The sequence below is a fragment of the Vicugna pacos genome, unplaced genomic scaffold, assembly GCF_048564905.1.
Source record: "Vicugna pacos unplaced genomic scaffold, VicPac4 scaffold_21, whole genome shotgun sequence".
In the NCBI taxonomy this organism is placed as follows: Eukaryota; Metazoa; Chordata; class Mammalia; order Artiodactyla; family Camelidae; genus Vicugna; species Vicugna pacos.
Genome location: NW_027328742.1, coordinates 11,013,429 through 11,038,795, shown reverse-complemented (window position 1 = coordinate 11,038,795; position 25,367 = coordinate 11,013,429). Strand labels below are relative to the sequence as shown.

General features: G+C 42.3%; 1 protein-coding gene across 1 annotated transcript; it reads left to right on the top strand.

Annotated features, from left to right (window-relative positions):
• Nucleotides 1-1,571: 1,571 nt before the first annotated feature.
• Nucleotides 1,572-24,413, top strand: LOC140694425 (rho GTPase-activating protein 20-like). Its single transcript, XM_072957678.1, has 7 exons — nucleotides 1,572-1,755; nucleotides 8,837-9,015; nucleotides 10,395-10,556; nucleotides 13,870-13,979; nucleotides 16,414-16,603; nucleotides 17,761-17,875; nucleotides 19,027-24,413. The coding sequence occupies exons 1-7, from the start codon at nucleotides 1,593-1,595 to the stop codon at nucleotides 20,871-20,873; spliced, it is 2,766 nt and encodes a 921-aa protein (XP_072813779.1). The 5' UTR covers nucleotides 1,572-1,592; the 3' UTR covers nucleotides 20,874-24,413.
• The last annotated feature ends 954 nt before the right edge of the window (nucleotides 24,414-25,367 follow it).

Genomic DNA, 25,367 nt, shown 5'->3' with positions numbered 1-25,367 from the left:
CTGTTAATGATTTTTAAATGCTTGCTATCTGCCTAGCATTATGCAGAGCATATCACATGAGTTATCTCATGTAATCCTTTCATTGACCTACAGTGTAATTTAGGTTTCAAGTGATATGAATAATCTAAATCCAAACTTTTCTATGAAATGTATATTCTCAAGCTTTAAAGCAAGCCATCATGCACATAGCACAAAATTCCCTGCATTTCCAGTTTATTTCTTAATGTTGTCATTTGTGTAAAAGTCAATGAGCAACAATTAAATCTGTGATGAAAAGTCAAATAAGTACTTAAAATAGTTGTTTTAATAAAATATATTAATTTAATTAAAACTATGTAGGTAGTAACTGTCAGGCTTAAAACAACATGAAGCTTCATTTTTAACTCACTGAAAAAGACACATAGGATATGGGACATGGTTGTTACTTAGCAGCAATTCTCCATTGTATATTTTACTGCATCTTGCAAATTTCAGTTGTGGATTAGCTACTGGCTATTTTGGTAAATCAATTTTGTTTTATTGCTGTCATAGAAGTCTTTATTTTTCTGCCTTTGTCCCTGAAAGTTGCTGTAGTACTTAATATCAATGAAACATTGACACTGTAGGCCTATGCGAGATGAAAAGGAAAAGTTCACTGAATTAGATTCAGTGATAAGTCTGGAATGGAAGAGACCTTACTCTCTGTACTTAAAAAGTAAACAAATCTACAGCACAATGGTACTTAAGAATTGAGAAAATGAAATTACTCAGCGTACTAAAGAGCAAAAACTGATATTGCAGTCAGATGTCCAGGGTTTAGTTTTTCTAGTTTGAAAATTCCTTTTTGAATCTTGTTTTTGTGTCTCTCATGCCCTGCAGTCTTCCTCCTAACTATTGCCTGTGAAAAACGGCCTCAGAGTGGCGTGGTGGGAGGGAAGCATAAGTCAGACAAGCCAGCCCTTGAGTAACTCTAATTGTGTATAACTAATAAAGAGTATAAAATGTCTTCTTTCAGGCAGATATCTTGTACTGAATAATAGTAATAATAGTGATCTTTGAAATATATAGTTATTTGCCCTTTGTATTTAAATACTATTAACCACTGAATTTTACTTATCTGATCCTTATGATACTGTGTGATGGGTAGGATAAATATTTTAAATCATGGATTTAAGGCTGAGAGAGGTCAGGGATTTGCTGAAGATTTACAGAGGTAGGTAGTGTCAAAGGAGAAACTAGAATGCCTTTCAGTATTCTCAGATGTGAACATAGGAAAAGTCAACATGATGCAACTCACAAACTAACCTGTGCATTCCCAAACAAGATATTCTTTAAAGACTTTTTCCTCTTTGTTTCTCCTCTCTACCCCCAACACCCCAAAAAGAACTACTTTGGTGGGGCCACCTGCATTACACAGTGGTCTCCAAGTGTAAGAGTGTGCATGGTGATCGCTCAGTCAACAAAAGGATTCTTTATACCAAAAGTCCCAGGAGCAAATTGCAGGACATTCCATCCTGTAGCACACATGCTCATACTGACACAGTGCCAGTCAGCCTAAAGTCTACATTTAGATTTTTCTCTGTGTAGGACATGAATTCCCCTATGGGATTGAAATGGGTCACCTTCGAGACACGGCACTCCTGACGCGGGGGTCGAAGGACTCCCCGACACCTTCCAACCTCCAAGAGCCCTTCCTCATGGAACAGCTGCCCCAAGAGAAGCAGTGCCACTTCATCTTGAAGCCCAGCTGGCTGGCTGTGGCCCAACAACTGGGTGGTGAGTTTTCTTCCTCTTTCATGAGAGCCTTTTTTTAGCAAAACTTTTCATTCCTGAAAACCAAGTTTTCAAAGTTCTTTGCCTTTATACAGGCAAAGACCCAAACTTCCAGCCAGATGAGGTATTTTTTTCTTTTGAATTTTCTAAGTGTTTTGAAAGGAAAGATGGAGCTTTAGAAGATGGGTTTATAAATCAGCGGTAGGAGTGACTGACGGGTAATCAGCGGTTGGTTGTGGTACGGTCTGTTCTTTCTTCACTGTCCTTCCCCCTTTAACCTTATGCCCACTGCAGAGTCAAAGGCACCAGTCAGTGCGGCAGGTGCTTCAATGCCTTCTTTGTACTGTAATGCATTGCATTGTGTGTTCCCCCTAAATGATCACATTATTAAAAGAAGGCCGTCAGTGATGGGTGTCAGGAGACGCTGGTGCCCTACCTGGATCTGGCACTGATGATCATGGGAAGATGAAGGTAATTTCCACCGAAATCTCTCCTTAGCCTGCTAAGCTAATCTGAATTCCCTGGGAACATAGCCATCTGTTACCCTCCCCATAATAAAGACTCCAGAGTGATAAAAAGTGGTGCTCAACACAGGAGGACCATCATTAATTACCCTAACCCATGTTTGAGCTTTAAACCCTCAGTCTGAAAGTAAGATTGTATAGAAATAAAAGCATATGTATCATAACAAAAAGTGTGAGGTGGGGGGGTAGCTGAAAATTGATGCTGAATTTTTGGAGCTGCTTTTGTAAACCTGAACAAACTGGGATACCCCATGGACAGTGGCCACTGTTTTATGCTCATCTCCACACACATGCATGTCCAGCCCTGTCTCTTTTGGTTGATGACCTAGCCTCAAACTTTATACTTTATTGAAATCACTGGTCAGGACTCCTCCATCTTGCCAATACCAGTGATAAAAACTGACCCTGCATTTGCACCAGTCCTCCTCTCTCCCACAGAGTTAAAGTGAGTTTTTGAACTCTAAGGCTGTTTACTCACATCTTTGGGGTGTTATGGAGATATTACAGTTTTCCATCCCCTGAAACGTGAGCTCCATGAAGGCAGAGAGTTGAGTCTGTTTTGTTCACTGCTATGTTTTCAGCACCTGAAACAGTGTCTGCATATATAAATTGAACTCAATAAATATTTGTTGAATGAATTCTTTTATTGACAGGTCTGTTGCTGGTACTCATTGAAGACACAAAGGGAATGTTGCCTTTATAACTAAGCTGAGGAAAATGGTGTTTTACTCTTCTATCTTTATACCCATGTTGTTCAAAATGATTTCTCTGGGTCCCTTGTCAGTAAAATAAATTTATTTTAACTGACTTGACCAAAACAATCAGGGGTCAAGAATCCTAACAGTTTTACCCAACTTTGTCAACAGCTTGCTTAATTAAACTGTAGGCACCCTCTGTGTGTTAGTCCTCTGTTTCTCTCTGTTGGAAGTTAGGATAAGATTGGTTGCAGCTGTAAGATGATTCACGCTAAGGGAATGGAGTGACTACAGACCCATGGTGGCAACCTACCTGTGAAACTAAAACTTTAACAAGTGAACCAGTTTTGTATTTTTTTTAATGCCCAAGATTTTGATGAACAACTGCTTTGGAAACCACTGACTTAGAGCAGGGCTCAATAGACTTTTTCTGTAAAGGGCCAGATAGTAAAATTTGCAGATCAAGAGACAGAATTGACGGTATTACACAGGTACTTAAATGACAAGAGGAAAAGCAAATTTTAACAAATTTTTTTATTGATGACATTCGATACATAGTAATAGAGTACAATTTTGTGTGGTACAGATCTACTAATGAGAGGAATTGGATTGTTTTGGGGGAATAACATTTCGCTTAATTGAAGTGCAAAGTTAGTATTCCAATTGTCACCATTGATTGGAAAGTGTTCTGATACGTAATTAGGTTTTACGTATTTCATCATCTTTGAAAATACCTTTTCACACAAGTAGGTACTGCCAAATACTGAGATACCAACGCTACAAGTGTACAATTTTAATTGAGCATGTTTCTCTCTTCAGAGATATTTGTAGAATTTTGTTAGATTCTTCTTTTGATATTTGCCTTTTGGCATGTCGTTTCATTGCATATTAATCACTTCCACTTGAAAGTTAGGTAGAAGTGAAAGACTTTTGAAACATGAAATTCCCCTTTGCACAGGTCAATTGCACAGTTACAGGATTTTCAAATGTAGAAATATCCTTTGCACTTACCTTGAGGCAGGTAAATACTGCTAGACATGTAGTTTGAGCTCAGAAAATATCACTGCTGCAGTTTTTTTTATGGGAATGGAGATCTTGCTTCTTGTTTTGACTTTAGACGGCGAGAAAAGTGTGAAAGTAGCTTGACATTACTTCATCACTAAATGTCATTAAATGTCAAAGTAGTGTTTTTGTTTTCTTTAGATAAATACCCAGCAGTGGAATTGCTGTGTCACATGGTTGTACTATATTTACTTTTTGGAGAAACCCCCGTGCTGTTTCCCATAGTGGCTGCCCCAAGTTGCATTCCCACCAACAGTGCGTGCGGGTCCCCTTTCTCCACATCCTCACCAACACTTGTCATTTGTGTCCTGCTGATAATAGCCATTCTAACAGGTGTGAGTTTCCATCTCATTGTGGTTTTGATTTGCATTTCCCTGAGAATTAGTGATGTTGAGCATCTTTTCATGTGCCTGGTTGCCATCTTTATATGTTTCTTGGAAAAAGTCTCTTCAAATCCTCTGCCTATGTTTAATTGGGTTGTTCATTTTTTTGCTGTTGAGTTATATGAGTTCTTTATATATTTTAGACGTCAACCCCTTATCAGATATGTGATTTGCAAATAGTTTTTCCCATCAACTTATTGAAGTAGGTTGATTTTTCATTTTGTTGATGGGTTTCTTTGCTGTGCAGAAGCTTTTTAGTTTGATGTACTCCTGCATTTTTCCTTTCTTTGCTTTTCATTTTTGGTGCCAAATGCAAAAAAAAAATCATTGCTCAGACCAGTGTCAAGTAATTTACCCCCATGTTTCCTTCTAGGAGTTTTATGATTTCAGGTCTTATATTCACGTCTGATCCATTTTGAATTAATTTTTTTGTATGGTGTGGTCCAGCTTCACTTTTCACTTACTGCTCTCCAATTTTTCCACTAGAACAAATCATAATAAAATTTATATGGAATCCCAAAAGACCTTGAATTGTCAAAGCATTACTGAAGAAAAAGAAGGAGGCGGGAGGAGTAACCCTCCCAGACTTCAGACAATACTCCAGAGCTACAGTAATCAAAACAGCATGGTATTGGTACAAGAACAGACATCTGGATCAGTGGAACAGAATAGAGAGCCCAGAAATGAACCCACATCACTTTTGAAGAGACTGTCCTTTTCCCATTTTATATTCTGGGGGGTATCCCAGCGGCCCTGCCCCTCAGACCAGTGCCTTAAAATTAGGAAATGAGTCTCTTTAACATGAAGTCAGTGATTTGGAAAGAACTGCCTCTGCCCTGAGCCCTGGGGTGGGTAGTGTGCACACAAGTGCTTTAAGAACTGTTCCCCAGTCCACCATGGACCACAGATCTCCTGGGCGTGAGCTCTGTTGGCCTTCAAAGCGAGATGTTTTAGGAGTTTGTCTCACAGGTGCCAGACCTTAGAAGTTGGGGTGACCTCTGTGGGGTACAAACTTTTCACTCCTTCTGGGGAAGGTCTGGATTTTGAGGAGATTTTAAGTTCCCTCCCAACTGTAGGTTGTTGCACCAGGGATGGGTTTTACGGTGAGATTGTCTCAGCCTTTTGTAGCCACTTCCCTCTCATTTGCCCAACTTGACAGTCTCTCTGTCAGTTTTTAGGTTTTTTTCCAGAGGAAACTGTTGCATAGGTAGCTGTAGATATGGTGTGTGCGTGGGAGGAGGTGAGATCAGGATCTTCCTATGTCACCATCTTGCTAAAATCTTATTAAAGGGTTTTTTTGTTGTGATTATTCTTTAACAATCTATGAGGACAGACTTCTGAGAATTATACTTTTTAATATTCAGCTCCCTAATTGAAGCATGGAGGAACACCGGCTTGGACCTTGTCGGGGCTGTCTGGGATGCTAAGCCTTCCTGAACTCCACCGGCCCTGCATTTACATCTCCCTTACAGTTTTTATAGCAATTGCATGTCTTTTCATCAGTCTTTGACATTTGGAAAGTAAGAGCTGTGTATTAAAGCTCTGCAAGAAAGTAAACTTTAATGAGATTTTTTTTCTCTCAGTCCCAGAGGGAACGTGAGCTTTAAAATTGAATGTTGTACATAGTAAAAGACATGGCTGCAGCTGAAAGTATTTATAATAAAGTTCAGGACTCAATTTCTGCTTTATCCTCTGCACTCGTAGGATAGCTGGGTATATAACTTTATGATAAAGCATTCTTTCTAAGAAGTGTAAGAAAGCTAAAAAAAAAGCAAATAATTCTGATAGTTTTAGAAATAATGAAACCAGATTAAATGTGAGGAAACTAGACTAAGTAGAACTACTCATCATATGTAAACATACATACCCAACAAACATTTGCACAGATTGGCATTGCTGGCACACAGGAACCCCCTCCTGGATTTAAGAATGGGTTCAGCTTTCTTTCCTGTTCTTTAAGATGGTGCAAGTTGGGAATGTCAGGACAGGAAGAAAGTGCTTTAGTTAAGCAGATTCTGGTATTTCTTCCTGTCCACACACTTCCAGAAGGCTGTTAAACAAGTGGAGAATGGATGTGGGGAGGAGGTCCTCTTTCTGGGGAGGAGATTGGTGTCTTGGCAGCTCTGTTCAAGGCTGCTGTGGACCTATGCCCTGGGCAAAGTAACACTTTTCAAACATTATCCTACTTAATTCTCTCGGTGAGGCTGTTAGCTGTAGGTTGTGTTCTCGTGTTAAGGTGAAGAAGCAGGATAAGTAACTTGCACAAATAAATATCTGAAGCAGGAGTCTAGCTGGGCTCCTGACTCCTGAAACAAAGAACTTTACACCTGGGTGTATGAGCATTTATGATGCACTTCTTGTACCCTGAGGAAGCCAGGGGTGGATGATGGTCTAGCTGCTGTTCAGTAAAATGTTTCCTATTTGATTATCTTCCCACGACGTGGCTTTTTTAGTATTTGGTTTATGTTGGGTATGCTGAGGAAATAAACAGTATGAAACACTTGCTTGAAATGAGCACTGGGCACTGCCGACTGTGCCCCTCCCACCCCCTGGAATCATCTCCTTCGGTGTCCCCACCACCCGGAATAGTGTCCTTCGTGTCCCCCAACCCCCGAATGTTCTCCTCGGTGCCCCACCCCCCGAGATTGTCCCCTTCGTGCCCCGTGGTCAGAGAGAGCTGGGGGGTAATGCACCATCTCTGGCAGCATGGCTGGGGGTCAGGGCCTCAAAGCCACAGTGTGATGACCAGTTTCATGCACTGTCCCTGGTGAAAAATGTAGTCAGAATCTATGTGGGCACCACCTGTGGGCCCGTTCGCCTCAAGAGCTGTTTCGCATCTGCCCCACGCAACGCAGGCTTCGGGGGTCAGCCAGAGGTTTGGGCAGAATTCATGCCCATTATTTGGGTTGGGGCTCCCACTAGTCTGTCTGCTCCTTCCTGGGGTTCCCCCTTCACCCTCCAGCTGCTGTGGTCACCTCCATCTCCATTCTCTATAGTTTTTTCAAACCAGCAAGAGGATAGGTTTCTCTCCAAGTTTTAGTCACCCCTGCCAACCCGGGGTCCTACGCTCATGGAAGAAGCTGTAAAAGTGGGAAACTCACCCAGTGCCATGCCATTCCCTTCCTCCCAGGTGTCAAACTGTTACCTCCACTCTGTGCCTTCCTTTGGTCACTCTTTAGTGTCTTCAGGTCGGCTCTTATATCTTTAAGTGTTGCCTGGAGTTTATAGCTGTTACCTGTGTGTATTTGTTTAGGCCAGGGGGTGTAGGTGGCAGAAAGGTCAAAAAGGACCCTAAAGAGCTGTCTTTTTAGGTATCAGATCCTGTGCAGATCCATCCATTTTTGTCTTAAAATTAGATGCAGATGACATCAGAACTGTTTTAGAACTATGATCTCACAAAACCATGATTCACTGCTGACCTTTCTCCTGCCTGTTTTGTTCCTGCTGTCTTGTTTCACCTAAATGTCTGCTCAGTTCAATTACTGTTCGAGAATGATTTATTGATTACTCACTAGACATGAGGGATGATGCTGGATCCTCTACCTGTTGAAATCGTGTTGATTCCAAATTCACATCCAATGCAGGTGCCTGCAGGACCACTCCCTCTCTCCTGACGGGGAGGCAGATGTGCTTCATGGTTCTTCTGAACGCCTCTGGTGCCTTGTTCCTCCCTCAGGATGTCTTATTTATTAATATACTTGCTCTCCCCCACCCACCCATCACCAGTCTTGTCCCCCTGTAAGATTATAAACTATACCGTGGCAAGGGTGAGTCTCACTCATGTTTTCATCCATCCATGCTGCCTTAAACATACTTTTTAAAGTCAGGAACCAAAAAGATACATGAAAAGTCTGCAGTTGGAGAGAAAGGGGGGGGCACAGAGCATTAGCTTCCTGCCTCTGTGCTCCACAGCAGAGTGGGGCATCAGGTAGCAGAGCCTTCTTGTTCTCAGAGAGCACCTTCATAGCAACGCCTCCTCCCCTTCCCCCAGGTCTCCTCCCTCCCCTTTTCTTCCTCCTCCTCCTCTTCCTTCTCCCCTTTCCCCTCTCTTTCTCTCTCCTTTTCCTCCTCCTTCTTCCTTTCTTTTTCTCATTACTGAATTGTGGTCTAATTTGATCTTCAGCTTTTTTGTTCACTTAGTCTCCTCTTTAAAATGGCCTGTGTGTTGGTATGAAATGCTTTGTGCTGTAAGTTCAGTAAACGGGGAGCCCTTTCACCTTTGAAAATTTGGTACCAGAATTCAAGCACATAGATCAGTGACGTCCCCAAAATGGGGGGGGGAGAATAACCCAAGCGTTTAATGTTTCCTTACCTTATAAAATACTGAGCCGTGGTGCTGTGCATACTATACAATGGAAACTATAGAAATAAGATTAAGTGAATTAAATTAGTTTTGCTAATAATCTCACTTCTTCCTTAGATTCAGGTCAGAAGACGTTTAAAAGAAGAAGATCTATCATTAACTGGGCCTTCTGGCGAGGCTCGAGCACCCACCTGGACAACCAGCCCGTGTCACCAACGTCTCTGATGCCGGGACAGCTCTTTGGAGTGTCTTTGCCAGATATCTGTGAGAATGACAATCTACCCAAACCTATCTTGGTAAGTCTCGTTTTGGTCTGTAACACTTAACAGGAAAGGAGAGCTCTGGAGGGAAAATCTACCCCAAATGGAAAAATTGTGGACACTCATGGCTTTGGCTGAGAACCTTTACTATTACTTCAAAGAATACAAATCTTGACTAAACTATTGCAGCATCATAAGGCAGACGTGATGGGGAGAGATGGTCTTGTCTGCTGGCGCAGGAAGGAGCAGCATGAACCTGCTCTGATAAACTAGAGTCTGTCTGCTCTGTGGACGGAGAATGCACTTTATCCCACACGTTCCTCTCACATCCTTTCTTGAACCCTGTGTTGTTCAGAACATGACTCTTTTAGTCACCTTAGCAGCAAGGACTAAACCTCATACTTTTTATTAGTATTCTAAGTGTTTAGGCATGAAGATAGATCCTCTGGCATTTAGTTACCTTTTGTATGTACAACAGATCAGGTGAAAGCCACTGAGTGTGTATGGTCTTCAGTGAAGGTAGTAAATGAACTCTGTCAAGCAGCATTTTTTGAGTGTCCAGTACCCTTCAGGCACCGTCCCGGATGCCTGGCACTTCATGCTCTGCTGTGTGTCTGTGAGTACCAGACGCTAGTCTAGTCACTTTATCGCTTGTCTTTCACAACAGATTTAGAGGGTAGTTGTCACCATCATCATCATCACCATCACCATCTCCATCATTCCTACTTTACAAATTAAAGCCCCACTCCCCCCCAAAAAAACCCTCAAGCTTACTGAAAGTCACACACAGCAAGCCTGAGCTGTAACTAGGTCTAAGGTCCTGTGGGTTGCATGTCTCCGACACCCACTTGTTCCTCCTCTGGAAAGGAAGCAAAATGAAACACTGATTGGAATGGAATGGGACAGAGAAGGCTTCCCAGAGGTGATGATTTTGGAGCCAGATTTTAAAAGAAGTCAATATAGGAAGTAGGATGAAGTGTAAAGTAGGATGAAATGTAAAGTCACAAGAAAAGAAAGACAAGCAAGTGGAGGATGAGTTAGGCAAGAACATTTCCATGTCTGGGGACAAGATTTCGTGTTAGAGAACAGTGGGCAAAGAATAGTGAGACAGGAGGGACATGAGGTAACAGGTACCTTGAAGTGACTATTGGATCGCTGAAAAAGGACAGTCGCATGAAAGCAAGTATTGAAATGTAGCAAGAACAAATGGGAGAAAATAGATTTAGACACACACACACACACACACACACACACAAAGTGACTTTAATCCTCTGGCAGCCTGTCCAGCCCCAGCCCTTCAGTGCCTCCCGCAGGGCCTCCCCGGCCCCTGGCAGCCGGGGAAGACAGCGATGTGTTCTCTGGCTCCTTCTCCGTCAAGTGCCATTTTGATTTTTGTTTCCTTTGTTTCCCCATAGGATATGCTTTTCTTCCTTAATCAGAAAGGACCCCTCACAAAAGGGATCTTCAGACAGTCGGCCAACATGAAATCCTGCAGAGAGCTGAGAGAGAAACTGAATTCCGGAGTTGAAGTACAGCTAGACTGTGAATCGGCTTTCGTGATAGCCTCTGTCTTAAAGGTGGGGAACACATGCCCTTCGTCCCCCCCACAGTGGAGCTCTGGGGGAAGACAGCTGGTCTCCCTCATTATAACGCTATCCCCGTCTTTGAAGAAGCGTCATAGTTAGAGTTTCACAGCCAATTAGCTATGTGATAAAAGTATTTGTAGCAGAAATTCTTGTGGCAAAGATGTCTATGGCAAATAGGTTTACTTATGGGGGAAAAAAAACCTGGAACCCAGCCCCATGGTCACTTAACTCACATCCATAGTTGAGTTAGACTTCTTCTAAAATGTTTTCCTCCCCCCCATTCTTGAAAATGTCTCACGTCTTTGCAAAAGCTAAAGTCAAAATGAGCTTTCAGCAGCGCTCTTGACCACAGCAATGGCTTCTGCAGACCAGCGTCAGGCTGCCGTCTCTCAGCAGGCTTGGTGTGCACCCGTGCCAGGGGTAGGGACAGGGCCCCAGCCTGCATCCCAGGGCCTGGAGCATAAAACCCAAATTCCGGAAAACGTGGTGAAGAAGGCTCTTACGTGTCCCTGCTCCCAGTCAGTTGCTCACAGAACCGTACTCTATGAATTTAGGAACAGTCAGATGTCTCTTGGTAAAAGGGCCATGTCTGCTCTTAAAACAATCCCTGCCACAGACTTTGACAATGAAGTGTCACTCAGAAGAGCTGGAGGGCGGAAGCGGGGAGCATCTTGTCTATTTTACACAGGGTTTGCACTTGCCTTTCAGTCGTGGAGCTCAGTAGAGATATGTGTGGTGCGCTAGCTGAGCAAGACCCAAGTCAGGGACGTGTATGCATGGTGGATTTTTCTTTGCTTTTTTTTTAACCATATGATTAGGCTTTCTCCCATCTCTTAATTTAAGAAGTTAAAGGCTATGTTTTAGAAGATTTTCCTAATTTTGCTATTCTTCACAGCACCACACTCCTCAAAATTTTGAACTAAATTGCTGAGGCTGTTAACAAAGAATTTTGGGTGTAAAAGAGTTAAGCTGCATTTCACATTGCAGAGAAAGTAGTTGTACAAGAATAAGCAAAGGGCAAAAATAATCCAAATGATTGGAAAGTCTGGTTAGATGGGTTCCAACTAATTAAATAAAGCTTTGTGATCATGGAACTGTGCTTTACTCTCAATTTTTTCCCAAGTGGTGGCAGGAAAGGAAATACTTTTTGCCAAAAGTTATTGAGCTTTAGTTTTGTTTTGTTTCTTGTTCTTGAGACTATTTGGGAGTGGTACTTAAGTTTTCCCTGAATTTTTCCCTTAGGCTGGTTTTGCTTAAATATAAGCTTCACTCTGAACTATAATTGGAATAAAATTGCTTGAGAAAGCATAACTCTGATCCATCAGACGTTTGAGGAAAAGTTCGCTTTTTAATCCTGTAAGAATCTCATCTCAGATTAATCTGGGAGCTCTGCTGATGGCCAGGGCCCTGCCTTTGGAGGGGAGGAGACTTTGAGTCAAGCGCTGGGCACTGGCGATTCTAATTCAGAACCAGCTTTCACATCCTTCTCAGCTGTGATGGTTGTTATTTCATAACTTGTTATTCCAGCTGTGGAGAGTCCATTACGATGTTACGAATTATCTTTCAAGTGTAGGTTTTAAGATTTAATGATGTTTTTCTTCAAGACAGATCATAAGTATGTTTTCCACTGAAGTTTAAAAAGAGAGCTATTGTCACTGCCCCACTTTGAAATAACTGATTTTGGCTCTTCTGAATCTGACTTGTCAAGTAGGTGCAGCACTAATATTAGTTAGGAATTATGAAAATTTGATAGCTTTCCCCCCCAAAAAAGGTAACTTTTGTGATGATGCATCTGAATCACGAGTATCCAGGTACATCTCTCCTGGAAAATACAATAGAACAGAGACAGACTTTAAATCAGTCACTTTCCTGCTTACTAACCACTCCAAAACATTGTCTTATAATAGGTAACATGACCACGAAGAGGCTTTTAAATTATTTGAGAGCCTCAGCTATAGTTAGCTGGCCTTCCCTTGTCCCTCACTAATATTTGGCTATAGGACATACAGCAACATTTCAGTAATGACCCCTGCTACGTCTGCGACTATGCTTGGCATTGAGTATATGAAGTGAAAGGCAAGGGTCTGGTCTGATCCTGCCCTGAAGGAGCTCGTAGGCTCGTGGGAGACATGCTCACCTAATCAGCTGACTGCAGCACCGAGGCTCAAGGCTTCCATGTTAGTCACAGAAACACGACATGTTGTCTGCCACAAGTTGTGTGTCACCTTTGGTAAGGCACGTATGTAAGGCTGCTATTTGATTTTCCAGCAAGAATTAAAATTACTCCATTGCACACCTGTCTCTGTGTTGCAAGCAGGAACTTGCAAGAGGGTGGTCAGCCATGGGTCCAGCACTTAGACATGGAATTGGGTTTTCTCTGCCTGAAGTTTCCTAAGGTGGAGATCAGACTTCACAAGCTTGGCTTGTTAGGACCGTGCCAAAAGCAACAGAGGGTGTTGGCCTAGAAAGGAAAGGAACATAGGACCAGGACCAAAGTGTGTCTACTTTTAAGCTTTTTTATAAACAAATGTCAAACAACAACCTCCCTTGGTCAGATCCTACTTGTGTCATAGTCTGGTTTCACCCACACCTGGCCCCACAAGTGCTCTAAGGAGGAGTCTCGAAGGCCGAGAAGGATAATGTACCAGGGACATGTTATTTAATATACATTAGGGATGAGAGTGCTGCCCCAGGCTCCCAGAGCCAGCCATAGCCTGGAATGCCTTCTCCCCTCCTATGAAGAATACAGGGGGAAACTGCAGACACCTCTGGATGGAATTAGTCACCAATGCTGCTGGAATCTAAAGTTCTAAATTACCAGGGACTTTGTTTTATTTACTACCCTGTTCCCGGCACCTGAAACAGTGCCTGGCACAGATGAGTAAATATGTGTAGAATGACTGGATGACTGACTACCACATTATGAATCTCACAGATACCTTCGTGCATTCCTTTTAACTAGTGATTTGAGAGACAGAGAAAAAAAACAAGATTAGGATGGTTTGCCAGACCCTGCCATGTTATACTAGTTTGCTAAGATGTATACAAACAGGAGTTTTCAGCCCAAACAGGTTGTCCTTTATCTTTCCCACTGTAGTCCAGACCCCAATTTCCCTCCGGTTTTTTGTTAGAAAAAAAACCAAAGCATATTTTTCTGTGTGCGCACATCATTGGAGGGCTGGTGCAGAGCTCTGTGTGTTCCAAAGAAGGGAGGACTGAACTTTCCAATAAAGTGTCTTCTTTCTAATTTCTCCAACACAAATTATTAGAATAACAATTTAAAATTTTTTTCCCTCTATGTAAGGATTTTCTACGATGTATTCCGGGAAGCATCTTTTCATCAGATCTCTATGATCATTGGGTCTGTGTAATGGACGAAGAAAATGATGAGGAAAAAATAAATGCAGTTCAAAGGTAGTTATTCCAATTTGGTCATTTCTCAAAAATACTTTTTAAAAAACTTATATTTTACAAGCTTGTCTGTTAATGTAATAATAACTATCAAAGTCATATCCATAGGGGCTAGTTTAAAAATAGATTTATGCTAGCAACTGTCATTGTTATTATTGGGTTTTTTCCTAATCTTATTAATATGGAATACTCGACCATTGTACACCTTCTGTATATTCTAATCTGATAGGCACTGAAACCCATTAGACTAATAGCAAATACTGTAGACCCAATCTACAATTTATGACCTTAATTTTGGTAAGTATTTAATTAACCAGACGATTCCTTATACACTTCATTTAGCAGCCAAATTCATACAGAGAAAATTCCTTCCTCTCAAGGAGCTCACAGTCTAGTAGAAATAGACAGATAAAACCCAGAATTCCAGTGCGGTACAGTCAGTGCCATGACAGGGGTATGTGGAGAAGGGGATGTGAGGACACTCCAGAGAGACAGTCAACTCATTGAAAAGTGTCAAGGGAAAAGGGAGTTGCAGAGCCTTAGCCTGATCACAGAGAATGCATTGTCTGTCCTCATGGAAAGGGAAGTTGCCGGCAGAACCCAGCACCCCCATTCCTGAGTATTTCCCGCATCATAAGAGTATAGGAAAAAAGTGTCCATTAACAAAAAGCAATACTTGCATTTCTGTGAAACCCAAGAATCCCAGTATCATTTATTTGCAAACGCTTGTTCAGTGCAGTGTTATCTTGAGCAACTTTCAAATGTAAATCATTATCTACACGCAGCTACTGATGGTGTAAGTGTTGAAGGCACCAGACTCAGAGCCATGCACAAAATGCTGTCTCTGCTTTCGTGACAGCTTGGTGGGAACCGTTCAGGTACAGGGAACTTGAGATTCTGTATGTTGTTGCTCATTGTCTAAAATTTTATATCGTAGAAGCTGTTAAAGGATGATTTTTAAAAGGCCAGAATTATGGCTCTCATATAAACATATACACATGAAAGAAATTTTATTTAAAACATGGATTAATAAAGAGAACTACTAAGACGTTACTGCCGCCGGTTCAGAGAAGACAGTTAACTACCACAAGTTGTAATAGTTGAATCAGAAATGCTGAAATGAATTTATAAATAGACATAAAAAACAAAACTGGCTTTTTCTGCTGGGGCATGAGGCAGTGCAAGTAAATCACGTGACTCTTCACCAGAGAGAATTTTCAGGTCTATGGACAAGTCTTATGTGTGTTGCTGTCAATATTCTATAGTTTACAGAGGTGTAAAATAACTCAAAGGCTCAGGGCCCCCTCAGAATCTGACACCCCAAAAGAGCACACTAGGCAAGGCCTCACTGTCCAATGAAAACATTCAGTAATCTTTTGGCCCATTGCAATCTGTCATAATCTGTCCCTAGAAAACCATACTCATTGTCAGTCTGTGGTGCTGAAGAAGCGCCTCTCTGGTATTTATGCAACAAGAGCCAGATGACCTGATGTTCTTCCCCAGGCTGTGATACAGGAAAACGGGGCACGAGAGGAGGGCTGTGTCCCAGGTCTCACTTGAGTCCCTGGAATGCGCCCCGCCAAGTGAGGGTCGTTGGCTTCACGCGGGAAAGAATTCAAGAGCGAGCCCTAGTTGAGTAAAAGTAGATTTGTTTAGAGAGATGTACACTCTGTAGACAGAGCGCAGACCATCTCAGAACGCAGGAGAAGGGTAGAGGGGAGCAGGGTTGGGTGTTTAGTTTAAAGGAGAAGTAGACACACAGTCCATAGACAGAGTGCCGGGCATCTGGGAAGGTGAGGGAGCAAGAGAGTCCACGAGGCGCGGTGTTGTGAGTTTTTATACGTTAACAAGTGAGAGGATTACTCCAACTGCTTTGAGGAAGGGGTGGGGATCCCCAGGAATTGGGCCACTACCCTCTCCTTGACTTCCATGGTCAGCCTCAGAGCTGTCATGGCACCTGTGGGTGTGCCATTTGCGGTGCTAGTACATTACAGTGTGTGTGAGGGAGCTCAGGGTCCACTGGAGGTCAGCTCTCCATCCATCCTGGTCCTCAAGGTCCATCAGGAGTTGACTTTTCCTCCACCTTGGTGCTAACTGCTGTGTCATTCCTTCAATGGCTGTGTCCTGCCCCCTTCCCTCCTGTCTCAGTTACAGGTTCTTGTTGGAAAAAAGCAACAACCATGAAAATATATATATGTATGTATAAAGGTTCTCACCCAGAGACAGAATATACAAAATAAATGAATAAACCCCCTGAGTCTTACTCTCTCCCCTCTGTAAGACAGTCCTCGCTCTGCACGTACCATATGAGCTGACCCTCCCGCATACCTGAACTGTGTTTCTGCTTCGCGTGGTTCCCCATGAAAAGCGAAGAAAGATTGCCCTGTCTACAAGTTTTCCACGAAATGTCTTGCTTAAAGAGCACCTTTGTCTTTAGGCTATTAGACCGGCTCCCAAGAGCGAACGTTGTTCTGCTAAAGTATCTTTTCGGGTTATTGCACAAGATTGAAAACCATGCCTCATGGAACCAGATGAATTCATTTAACTTAGCAGTGTGCATCGCTCCAAGCATCCTTTGGCCTCCTGCTTCCTCCAGCCCCGAAATAGAAAGTGAATTTACAAATAAGGTAATGAAGTTTTTCATTTTTCTGCCCTGGGGCACTGAGTCCCCGTTTTGAACCTAAAGTTTGGGGTATTAGTTCTGAAAGACACGTCCTTAAGTACATCTTCTTATAAGTCTGAGTTCATCGACTGTTCTGTCCTCTCCTGGTAGACTGCAGAAAGCTGATTTCTTAAGCAAAGAAAGTGATAGTAATTGGGTTACTTCTGTTTTCCCTTTAAGGAGGCAAAACAGCTGTGATTGACTGAAACCATAGAGGGAGAAGAGCAGTTGATAAGATTTTAAAAAGAAACAAAAGACTTTGAAATTGAACAGGCGCAGGTGGAAATCTCAGCCCTCCCCACTTGCCAGATGTACAATCTAGGGCAGAATTAGTTATACTGTTCCACAGTTTCCTCATCTAACACAATGGAGGTGGCGATGGTACCACACTCACTCAGTACTTACTTGAAATCACACTCCTGCAGTACCTGATGGTTAGTACAAGGATGGGGCACTGATTCCTCTTCCTCCCAACGTTCTGCCTGCTCCTTTGCCTCAGCTACTGGGGCAAGAAGACTATGGAAAGGTTCCAGTATATCTCAGTGGAGGCACAGCTCTCCCCAGTGAGCTCTTCTCCAAGCATCTCCAGTTCTGGCTCCTCAGGGAGGCAAATGCATAGGAAGAGGCTGGTCAGGGAAAATGTACGCTTTTCTCTCCAGCCGTCCCTCTCCTTCACAGTTAATCCACAGAGGATGCCCACCTCCCACACTTATGACACCTGCCTTTTACATAAGAAACATATTTTATAAGTCTATCTAACGACGCTTCATGAATTTTAATAAGAAAGTATATTTCTTCATCCCAAATGCCCAGTACAGAGAATACTTAAAATTACCCTAATTTTAAAGACAGGACCATTAGTATAAAACTGTTAGCATTAAACCAAGGCCAGAAATAATAACTTTAAGCCACTGATTAAAATGGATTTCTATACTCAAACTACTGTTGTTTTTTTAGGGGAAATGGTTCTGTTTAGTTTCCAAGCAGACATGAACTTTGAATTTTTCTCAGGATTCTTCAGTTTTTTTTTTTTCGGTTTGAACCAGGATTCGTATATGAAGTGTGATTTATAGGTGCGCTATGTGAAACGTAACCCTTCATTTTTGTTCCTTTTTTGTGCAGGTTTCTCTGCTTCTACAATTTCTGATTGAAAATTGCTGTAGAATATTTGGAGAAGAAATCACTTCCCTTTTGGAAGAGGTTTCAGTGACATGTGCTACGAAAGAGAATGTCTCAGGTACTGTGAATAATGGGGTTGTTTTTGTGTGTGAGAAATAGACACACACGTGAAGGTCAGCGAGGGCACCGATTACCCTGCAGCCCAGAGCAGCTCGGGTGAAGGGGCCTCTCACCTGAGTCAGGGGCCGCGGGCTTCCGCCCCTTCCTTAGAAGGCCTGCTCGTAGGTCAGGCTGTGTTAACACTGTGGTCAGGTTACCTAGTGTATAAGACAAGGTTCCCAAACTCCAAGAAGTTGTTAGTGGCAGAATTCTAACTTCTTGTTTCAAAATAAAACCTTACAAGGATATACAATAGAACAATTAACAGATTTACAATATAACAATATTGTTACAACATATTGTTGCAATATCTTACAATATAACAGAAGTGCTGTGGTTGAAACTGGAGTAGGAGACCGAGAAGCAGGCCTGGCCTGGTTGCTCCTCATCTTCCTCTCCGAGGTCCCTGACATCTCTCAGAAATCCAGCGCCCTGCAAAGTACTTGAGAAAACAGCTAGCCTCATGGGGCGGGGCAGGGTGTGTGGGGCTTGAAGACATTCAGCCTTCCAAAATATGAATGCCTGTACCACCAATTCTTGGTTATCTTTGAACAATTATTCTGTGCCACCGTAACATTGGTATCTTCTCCTGTAATTATGGGAAACCATAACATCTAACTGGTCTGATTGCTGTAAAAAATAAACAAAGTAATAGATATTAAAGGACTTTGTCAAAGGGAAATTGATAAGGTTGGTAAATGGTTTCTCTGAGACTAACAGAGTTAATTAGGTGTATCCACCAGCTAATCCATTTAAAAGACACAGTCTTATTCAGAACCTGAGTGTATCTGCATTAATTTCTTTGTATTTTTTACCATTTCCTGGTATTATGACATGTCTTCATTGCTTTGAGGAAACCTTACTTAAAGAAAAGCTATTTCTTCAGGGACTGAGGTAAATCTAGTATACCCCCAAAATTTACTTTTAGTTTCTGCACTAACAACTAGAAAGATTATGAAAGATGCTTTCTTTCTTGAGAGTAGGAATTTGAAAAATCTGCATGAAAACAGAATTAAACTAAACATCATAGTTGTTTAGTTTTTTTTTTTTAAGGCAGCATGTATTTGAGGCAAATGCAAATGTTAATCATGGTTTGATTTTTTTCGACAGATAACTCTTTCTTCCAGCTGAATGACTCCTCCTATGACAGCCTGGAAAATGAGCTGAACGAAGTTGATGCTCCATGCAGTGACTTGGTAAAGAAACTCGGTCCAGGCAGCAGAAGCATGGACTCCATGTTAACCCTCAGTGACTATGACCTCGAGCAGCCTGAGGCGGAAGGCGTTTTAACCCTGAGCGACTTTGACTTAGACCATCCTAAAGATGAAGACGTTCAGGTGGAACAGCCCAGTGAGCCTGAGCCGGTGACCGTGGTGGCAGTGTACAGAAAGGCCTCGCTGCAGGACCAGGCCAGTGCCCCCTCTGGCATGAGCACCCCCAGCCACCTGTCCGCAGCTACGGAAGATGCTCCAAAAAGCCCGAGGCAACAGCGGCGCTGCTCGGAGCCCAGCATCGGCTACCTGGGTTCAAAGCTTTCCTTTCTCAGGGCGTTTTATCAGAAAAGGATACGCAAGTCCAGCTGTGATGCGATTCTCCTGAAAAAAGATGAGAACCATCTGAGTCAGAATCCACCCCTCCAGAAAGAGGGTAAGACAGGTTTTAAAACAAGTTTAGTCACAGACACTGATGTCAAGAAAAATGCCACTGATGAAAATGATAAGAAGAAAAGCTGGTGTGATAGCGAAGGAAATCACGTAAACCTTTTTCCTAAATCCAAGCCAGTGACCATTTCTCACAGCCACCTGTCCTCACACGATTGTCCCACGAACCAGCCCATCGCTGTGGACACGGCTGGGTACTCCCCGCCATGCCCAGCAGAGCCCCTCAAAGGCTCAAGGAGGCAGCGGCGCTGCTCAGAGCCCAGCACCGATGACCGACACTGCAAACTGACCTATCTCAGGGGACTTTATTCAAAAAAGAAGCAGCACAACGCAAGCTGTGACGCCAGTCTCTTGCACAAAGAGGAGGACTATCTCAAGCGGCACAAGTCTTTGCAGATGGAGGGGCAAAAGCTTATCAGTCGGAGCTTGGTCATGGGGATCGAGGTTGGCAAGAGTGGTGCCGCAAACCAGAACACTGAGAAGGTCTTCCCCCCAAGGTTAAACATTTGCCCGAGGAGTAGCTGTTCCAGCTTGTCCTCCCCAGACACGTCCCCATCTGGCTCGCCAGTGAGCTCCCAAGACAGCGCTTTTTCTCAGATTTCTGAACAGTCAGTGTTTACACCCACTGAAACATCCTCTCCAATAGATTGCACTTTTCGAGCTCTAGGAAAACAGGAAGAGCTTTCTTCTGACTTAAGCAGTTCCAGCCTCATTTCTGGAATTCCCGGTCCCTCATCAGGGCAGGCCAGTAGCCACCAGGCTCATACAAAAAAGGACAGTCTAGAGGGGCATTCACAAATGCGTTCTGTAACTCTGCACCCCAGCACATGGTTGAGAAATGGTATAGCCAGTTTGAAAAATTGGTCTCTCAAAAAGAAGGCAAGGGCACCGAGACCAGAAAACAATAAAACAGGTTCTCTAAAAGCACCCACGGAGCCACCTCCATGTGCTCCTGGCATTCCAGAAGCCAGCGCACCGCAAGAGAGACAGACAGACATTCCCCAAATGGCAGCCGAAGGGCTTGGGGCTGTGCAAACAGCCCAGTCCTGTAGTTCTTACCCCAGCCAGGAATCAGAGAAGGATGGTCGCTCTCCATCCAGCCTGGCGGAAGACGGACTTGAGCTTTGCTTGAAGTCACCTGAGGAAGGAGAGAAGGATGGGCAGTGTTCTCCTGGTACTCTGCCTCTAGAAGGATCCTCACCCAGCTCTTTGACAGTGGATGACGTGTCCAGCCCAGACTCAGGGCCAACAGTGGTTTCTGATGTTGAGGACACGCATGTAACCAAAGACATTTAACCACAATCAGAATCTAATATTTGCAAGGACAGAAACCGGGCTACTAATAACATAAAGATAATAATTACTATGACCCCTGTGTATAGAATAACCGAGACAGGTAGCATCGGGGTTATCACTGCTGATACTTAGGACAAACAAAGAATCCTCTTTATTGAGACTATTTGGCAAAAAGTCAAGGCTAAAAGATTTTATCACCTAACTGCTTGGGAGGCTTTTCCTTATTAGAGCATGGATTGATCCTGTCATGCATTTTAAGAGATCCCAGCAGAGGGCTAAAGAAGCATCATCTCTAGAGGAAACACGCCTTAGATGACACTAAGAAGGCCAGGATATCAAAAGTGAAGAATAAAAACCATGGACAGAGGGGGAAGTCTGCAAAGAAACCATCCACATTCCATGAAATGTTTTTAATAAGTAAGCAAGAAGAATGCCACCAATCAAAGCATTAAGAAGGAAAGCATGTCAGATGATCAAGGAAATCACGCCAGACTTTTCCCCGAAACCAAGCAAGTGGCCAGTTCTGAGACATCTCATGGTCAATCACGTGCCCTCACAGAATCATTCCAGGTACCAGCCCATTAAGGCAGCTAGTGTGGAAGAAACTCGAGGAATTCGAGCCATGAGTACCATGACATCGTAGTTCTTGTTGGTCGGTTCGTTTTTCCATGAGCGTCTCACTGCTCTGCAGAGGCCCCCGGACACAGCTGTGGGGAGAACGAAGGAAATGGGTGCTCCTTTCAGTGTTCTTTCCAGAGGTGCCTGAGCCAGAAACATTCTCCAGAAATGCACTTTTTCCTCCTAGGAGGTGCCCTCCTGACAGCATTGGCTGTCTTAGTGAGGAGGAAGAGTCTGCAACAACAGTCCTTCCTTTGTTGCACGGTCACTGTTGCCAACAGGTGATCAAAGCAGGACTCCTCTTTGCTGAAATGTTTTTCTGCAGCCTTGCCTCTTGGATTAATCAACCAGGAAAAAAATTGCTGATAGATCTTCCCTTTTCTGATGGCCATTTAACAGCTGAGAGAGCAGTTTTGAGAGCTGGCAGGTTGTAAAGAGTCACAGAACAGAAGAACCACCACAGTGGCTGTCTGGCCTTCTTTCAGATACTCCTCGACGCTGGATTTTCTCACCTCCAGAAGTTTTTACATCATTTTGTCCCCAAATGATTCATGGTGTATACCCCACCGGTCTATTCCAGTGGGGTATACACCACGGTGTGTACCCCACCGGTCTATTCCAGTGGGGTATACACCACAGTGTGTACCCCACCGGTCTATTCCAGTGGGGTATACACGGTGGTGTGTACCCCACTGGTCTATTCCAGTGGGGCATACACGGTGGTGTGTACCCCATTGGTTTATTCCAGTCGGGTATACACCATGAATCATCTTGGGACAAAAAGATGTAAAAACTTCTGGAGGTCAGAAAATCCAGTGTCGAGGACTGTCTGAAAGAAGGCCTGACAACCACTGTGGTGGCTCTTCTGTTCTGTGACTCTTTACAACCTGCCAGCCCCTCTCTCTCAAAGGTTACACCTCTCCTGGATTACCTCCATGGATTATTAGGCCTTGCCAGACAGTACGAAGGGACAAGCAGGAATGGCTGTGCACCTTCCTTCATTTTAAACACTTACTTATTAGAAATTGCTTAGAACCCATTTGACCTCTTTAATTCAAATTCCAATGGCCCTTTCTCCCACAAACTTGCTTATTCCAAATCACTTTTCTTAGCCACCCAGAAACTTTCATGCCAAATATGCTTCCCCTGTTGTCCTAAAGATTGCATTTTTTCGTTATAAAAAAAAATTTTTTTCTGTAAGCTAGAAGAAGTCCTTTCAGTATTAGCCATAGGTGCTACCTACCTCTTGGGGACATGGCCCTTTTTGTCCTTAGCATTATAATAAACCTTTAGAATTCTGTGTCCAAAGAGCTCCTTTATGACAATGGCCATCTCAGTCACAGATGTGAAGTAGATTTTACCTTATCACCAACCACTCCTATATTTAGACTCCTCTAAGTGTCCATATGCCTCTCACGTGATATGATATATGAGAGCAGCAGGGATTCCCCTCACCCTGAGGGCACACTACTGTCAGAACTGCAATATGTGAATGAAGCTCTATGGCTTGGAGTGTCTTTTGCAGAAGCAAACTGCTTCTCTACTTAACAAAATAATAGTTCTAGCCATTTTTTTTGTTTGTTTTTCTTTTGTATTGGTGGGAGAAAATCATATGCCCAGTTTGAAGCAGAGAAAAGAATAGACACTCGAGTTCTTTAATAACCATTTCTACTCTGTTCCCTTAGATACTCCTTACATACTTAATGTGAATACTTAATATTGCTGTAAAGTATTATATTGTATGATTTGAAGGCAGACTACATGTCATTTTATTACACTCTTGTCAACCTAGAATATATCAGACTGATGCTTTATCTAAGATTGTTTTGAGTTTGTATAATATATCTTGACAAATTTTACTACCATATGTTATATAAGAAATGTGTATTTTTGTACTTGCAGAAACCACTACTAACTTTTAAAGTTGTTTGATTTTTCAAGGCACTGATAATGGATGTGTATGAAGTCCATGCTATGTATTAAATGAAACACCATTCTTCAACAGTTAACAATCCCACCAGAGTAATACTGTCCTTTGTGTAATTGTTTTAGCTAATGAGCTCAATTTCTGCTTAACATTGGGAATTTCATAAAATGTAATTAATACTGAACTGGAACTTTGAACTTTTCGTCATAGGCCATGGTCAGTCTTTCCAGAAAAAGACACTTTTCTAATTTTATCATTTACCAAACAAGTCATGCTTTAGACACAAAGTCTTCATTTTCTTAGGTAGTATATTCTCACGGTGCTCCTAGAATCAGATGCACACATATAGTCTACATTCTTGTAGCAAAAAAAAAATCAACTTGGTTTGATTGTATAAGATTTTCTAATCTAAATTTGAACCATTCGGACCAGAGTGTCCAGTTGATTCCAGACACATCCAGGCATCCCAGGATGTCTGGATCCAGATACTACAAGACATCAGTACTTCGAAAGTCATGTAAACTTAAGCAGTATTACTGGTTTCTTGTGACTGCTGCGTTTTTGCCCTCTCAAAGTTCACGGAGTTCACTCCGTGTGAGTTTAAGCACCATTTCAAAGAGATTCAAAAATATATATACTACCTAAGTCCAGAAAAAAAAATGATTTGCTTTGAGCAGTAAAGACCTACAACCCACTGTCAGAAATGTCACTGATTAAATTTGGGCAATGTACACATATACTGATGTTAATTTCTACTTAATGTTAAACAAATAAAGTAATTTTTTGCTTTTAAAGAAGAATCTCCATCTACTGTGAAAACATTGGATTGAATAAATTGTCTCACATTGTATTTTTCTGCTTTTCATGGTGTGATACTGAATTGAAAGCGTCTAATGTATCCTTGAACCAGTGGCATATTTTGTCTGTTGAAAGGTAACTGAGAATATTATGTATCTTAGTCCGACTTCTGGTAGTAAATGTTTAACTGATCTTTTCCTACCTGGTCATGTTTTAATGAATTGAGAGGAAGTCTTTGGAAAGTGTTTATTTCAATACAAAGAAAAAAATTGAACCATAAAGTTGGGTAAAATGTTAACTTTTTAAAAAAATATCTATTCTGGTTATGAGGATATCTCATAAGCTAACTTTCCTGCTGAAAGGAAGAGTACTCTTGAGTTCTGGGTTTTCTACACCAAGCATGGGTCTCCCTTATTTCTGAGCCACTTATGGGTATAAGTCCTTCATTTTTTTTTTTGAGTAAACTCCTTAAGCTTCCGTTTTGCATGATGTCAGATGTGTGATAGAATTGGCAGAGGCTCTGGGGTGTGATTTGAAAAATTTTGTTTCCTAATCCTCAAAAAAATTTACACAGGATGGTATTAGATATATACTGTTACTTCATTTGTACAGCATGTGTGCTCATTGTGCAGTGCCAGGGTGCACATACGTACATAGATAGATAGTTCAAAGTGTTTCTCTAACCTATTTTAATTTGTTAAGGCAAAGTAAATATGCTTTCTGGAGTTTGATATTACACGACAATGTGAGATGCAGGTTTGGGAGGTGTTGAGATTTAAATGCTAGTTGTTTTACCTAGGTTTGATCTTTAGATTACAGCAACTTGGACTTCAGTTTAGGACTCCTCGCAGCCTCTTGGTCTGCTGTGAGGAGTGAATAAATGAGCTAAAAACCTGTACTTGTGAGGCAGGCCCTTTACTTTGAGCAAGTAAAATAGGTATTTTAAAGAAATACTCCATCTTTCCCAGGTCACAGGGATGGTGAATATTATTGCCTAAAATTTTCAGAAGGAGAAGAAACATTCTATCTTTCCCAGGAATGAAATGACTGAAAAGCAGAGAATCTTCACATTGTGTTATTTCATTTAATGTTCACCATATCCTATGTGGTGGGTACCTTCAGAACCTCACTCTGACTCCAGGCTCTTTTTT

What these genes read in the sequence shown, in the direction of transcription:
- LOC140694425 (XM_072957678.1), top strand. Translation starts at nt 1,593, where the DNA reads ATGGGTCACCTTCGAGACACGGCACTCCTGACGCGGGGGTCGAAGGAC. An exon ending in ATCTACCCAAACCTATCTTG is followed by an intron (nt 9,016 to 10,394) that starts GTAAGTCTCGTT and finishes GTTTCCCCATAG; the next exon opens with GATATGCTTTTCTTCCTTAA. An exon ending in AAAGTGAATTTACAAATAAG is followed by an intron (nt 16,604 to 17,760) that starts GTAATGAAGTTT and finishes TTTTTTGTGCAG; the next exon opens with GTTTCTCTGCTTCTACAATT.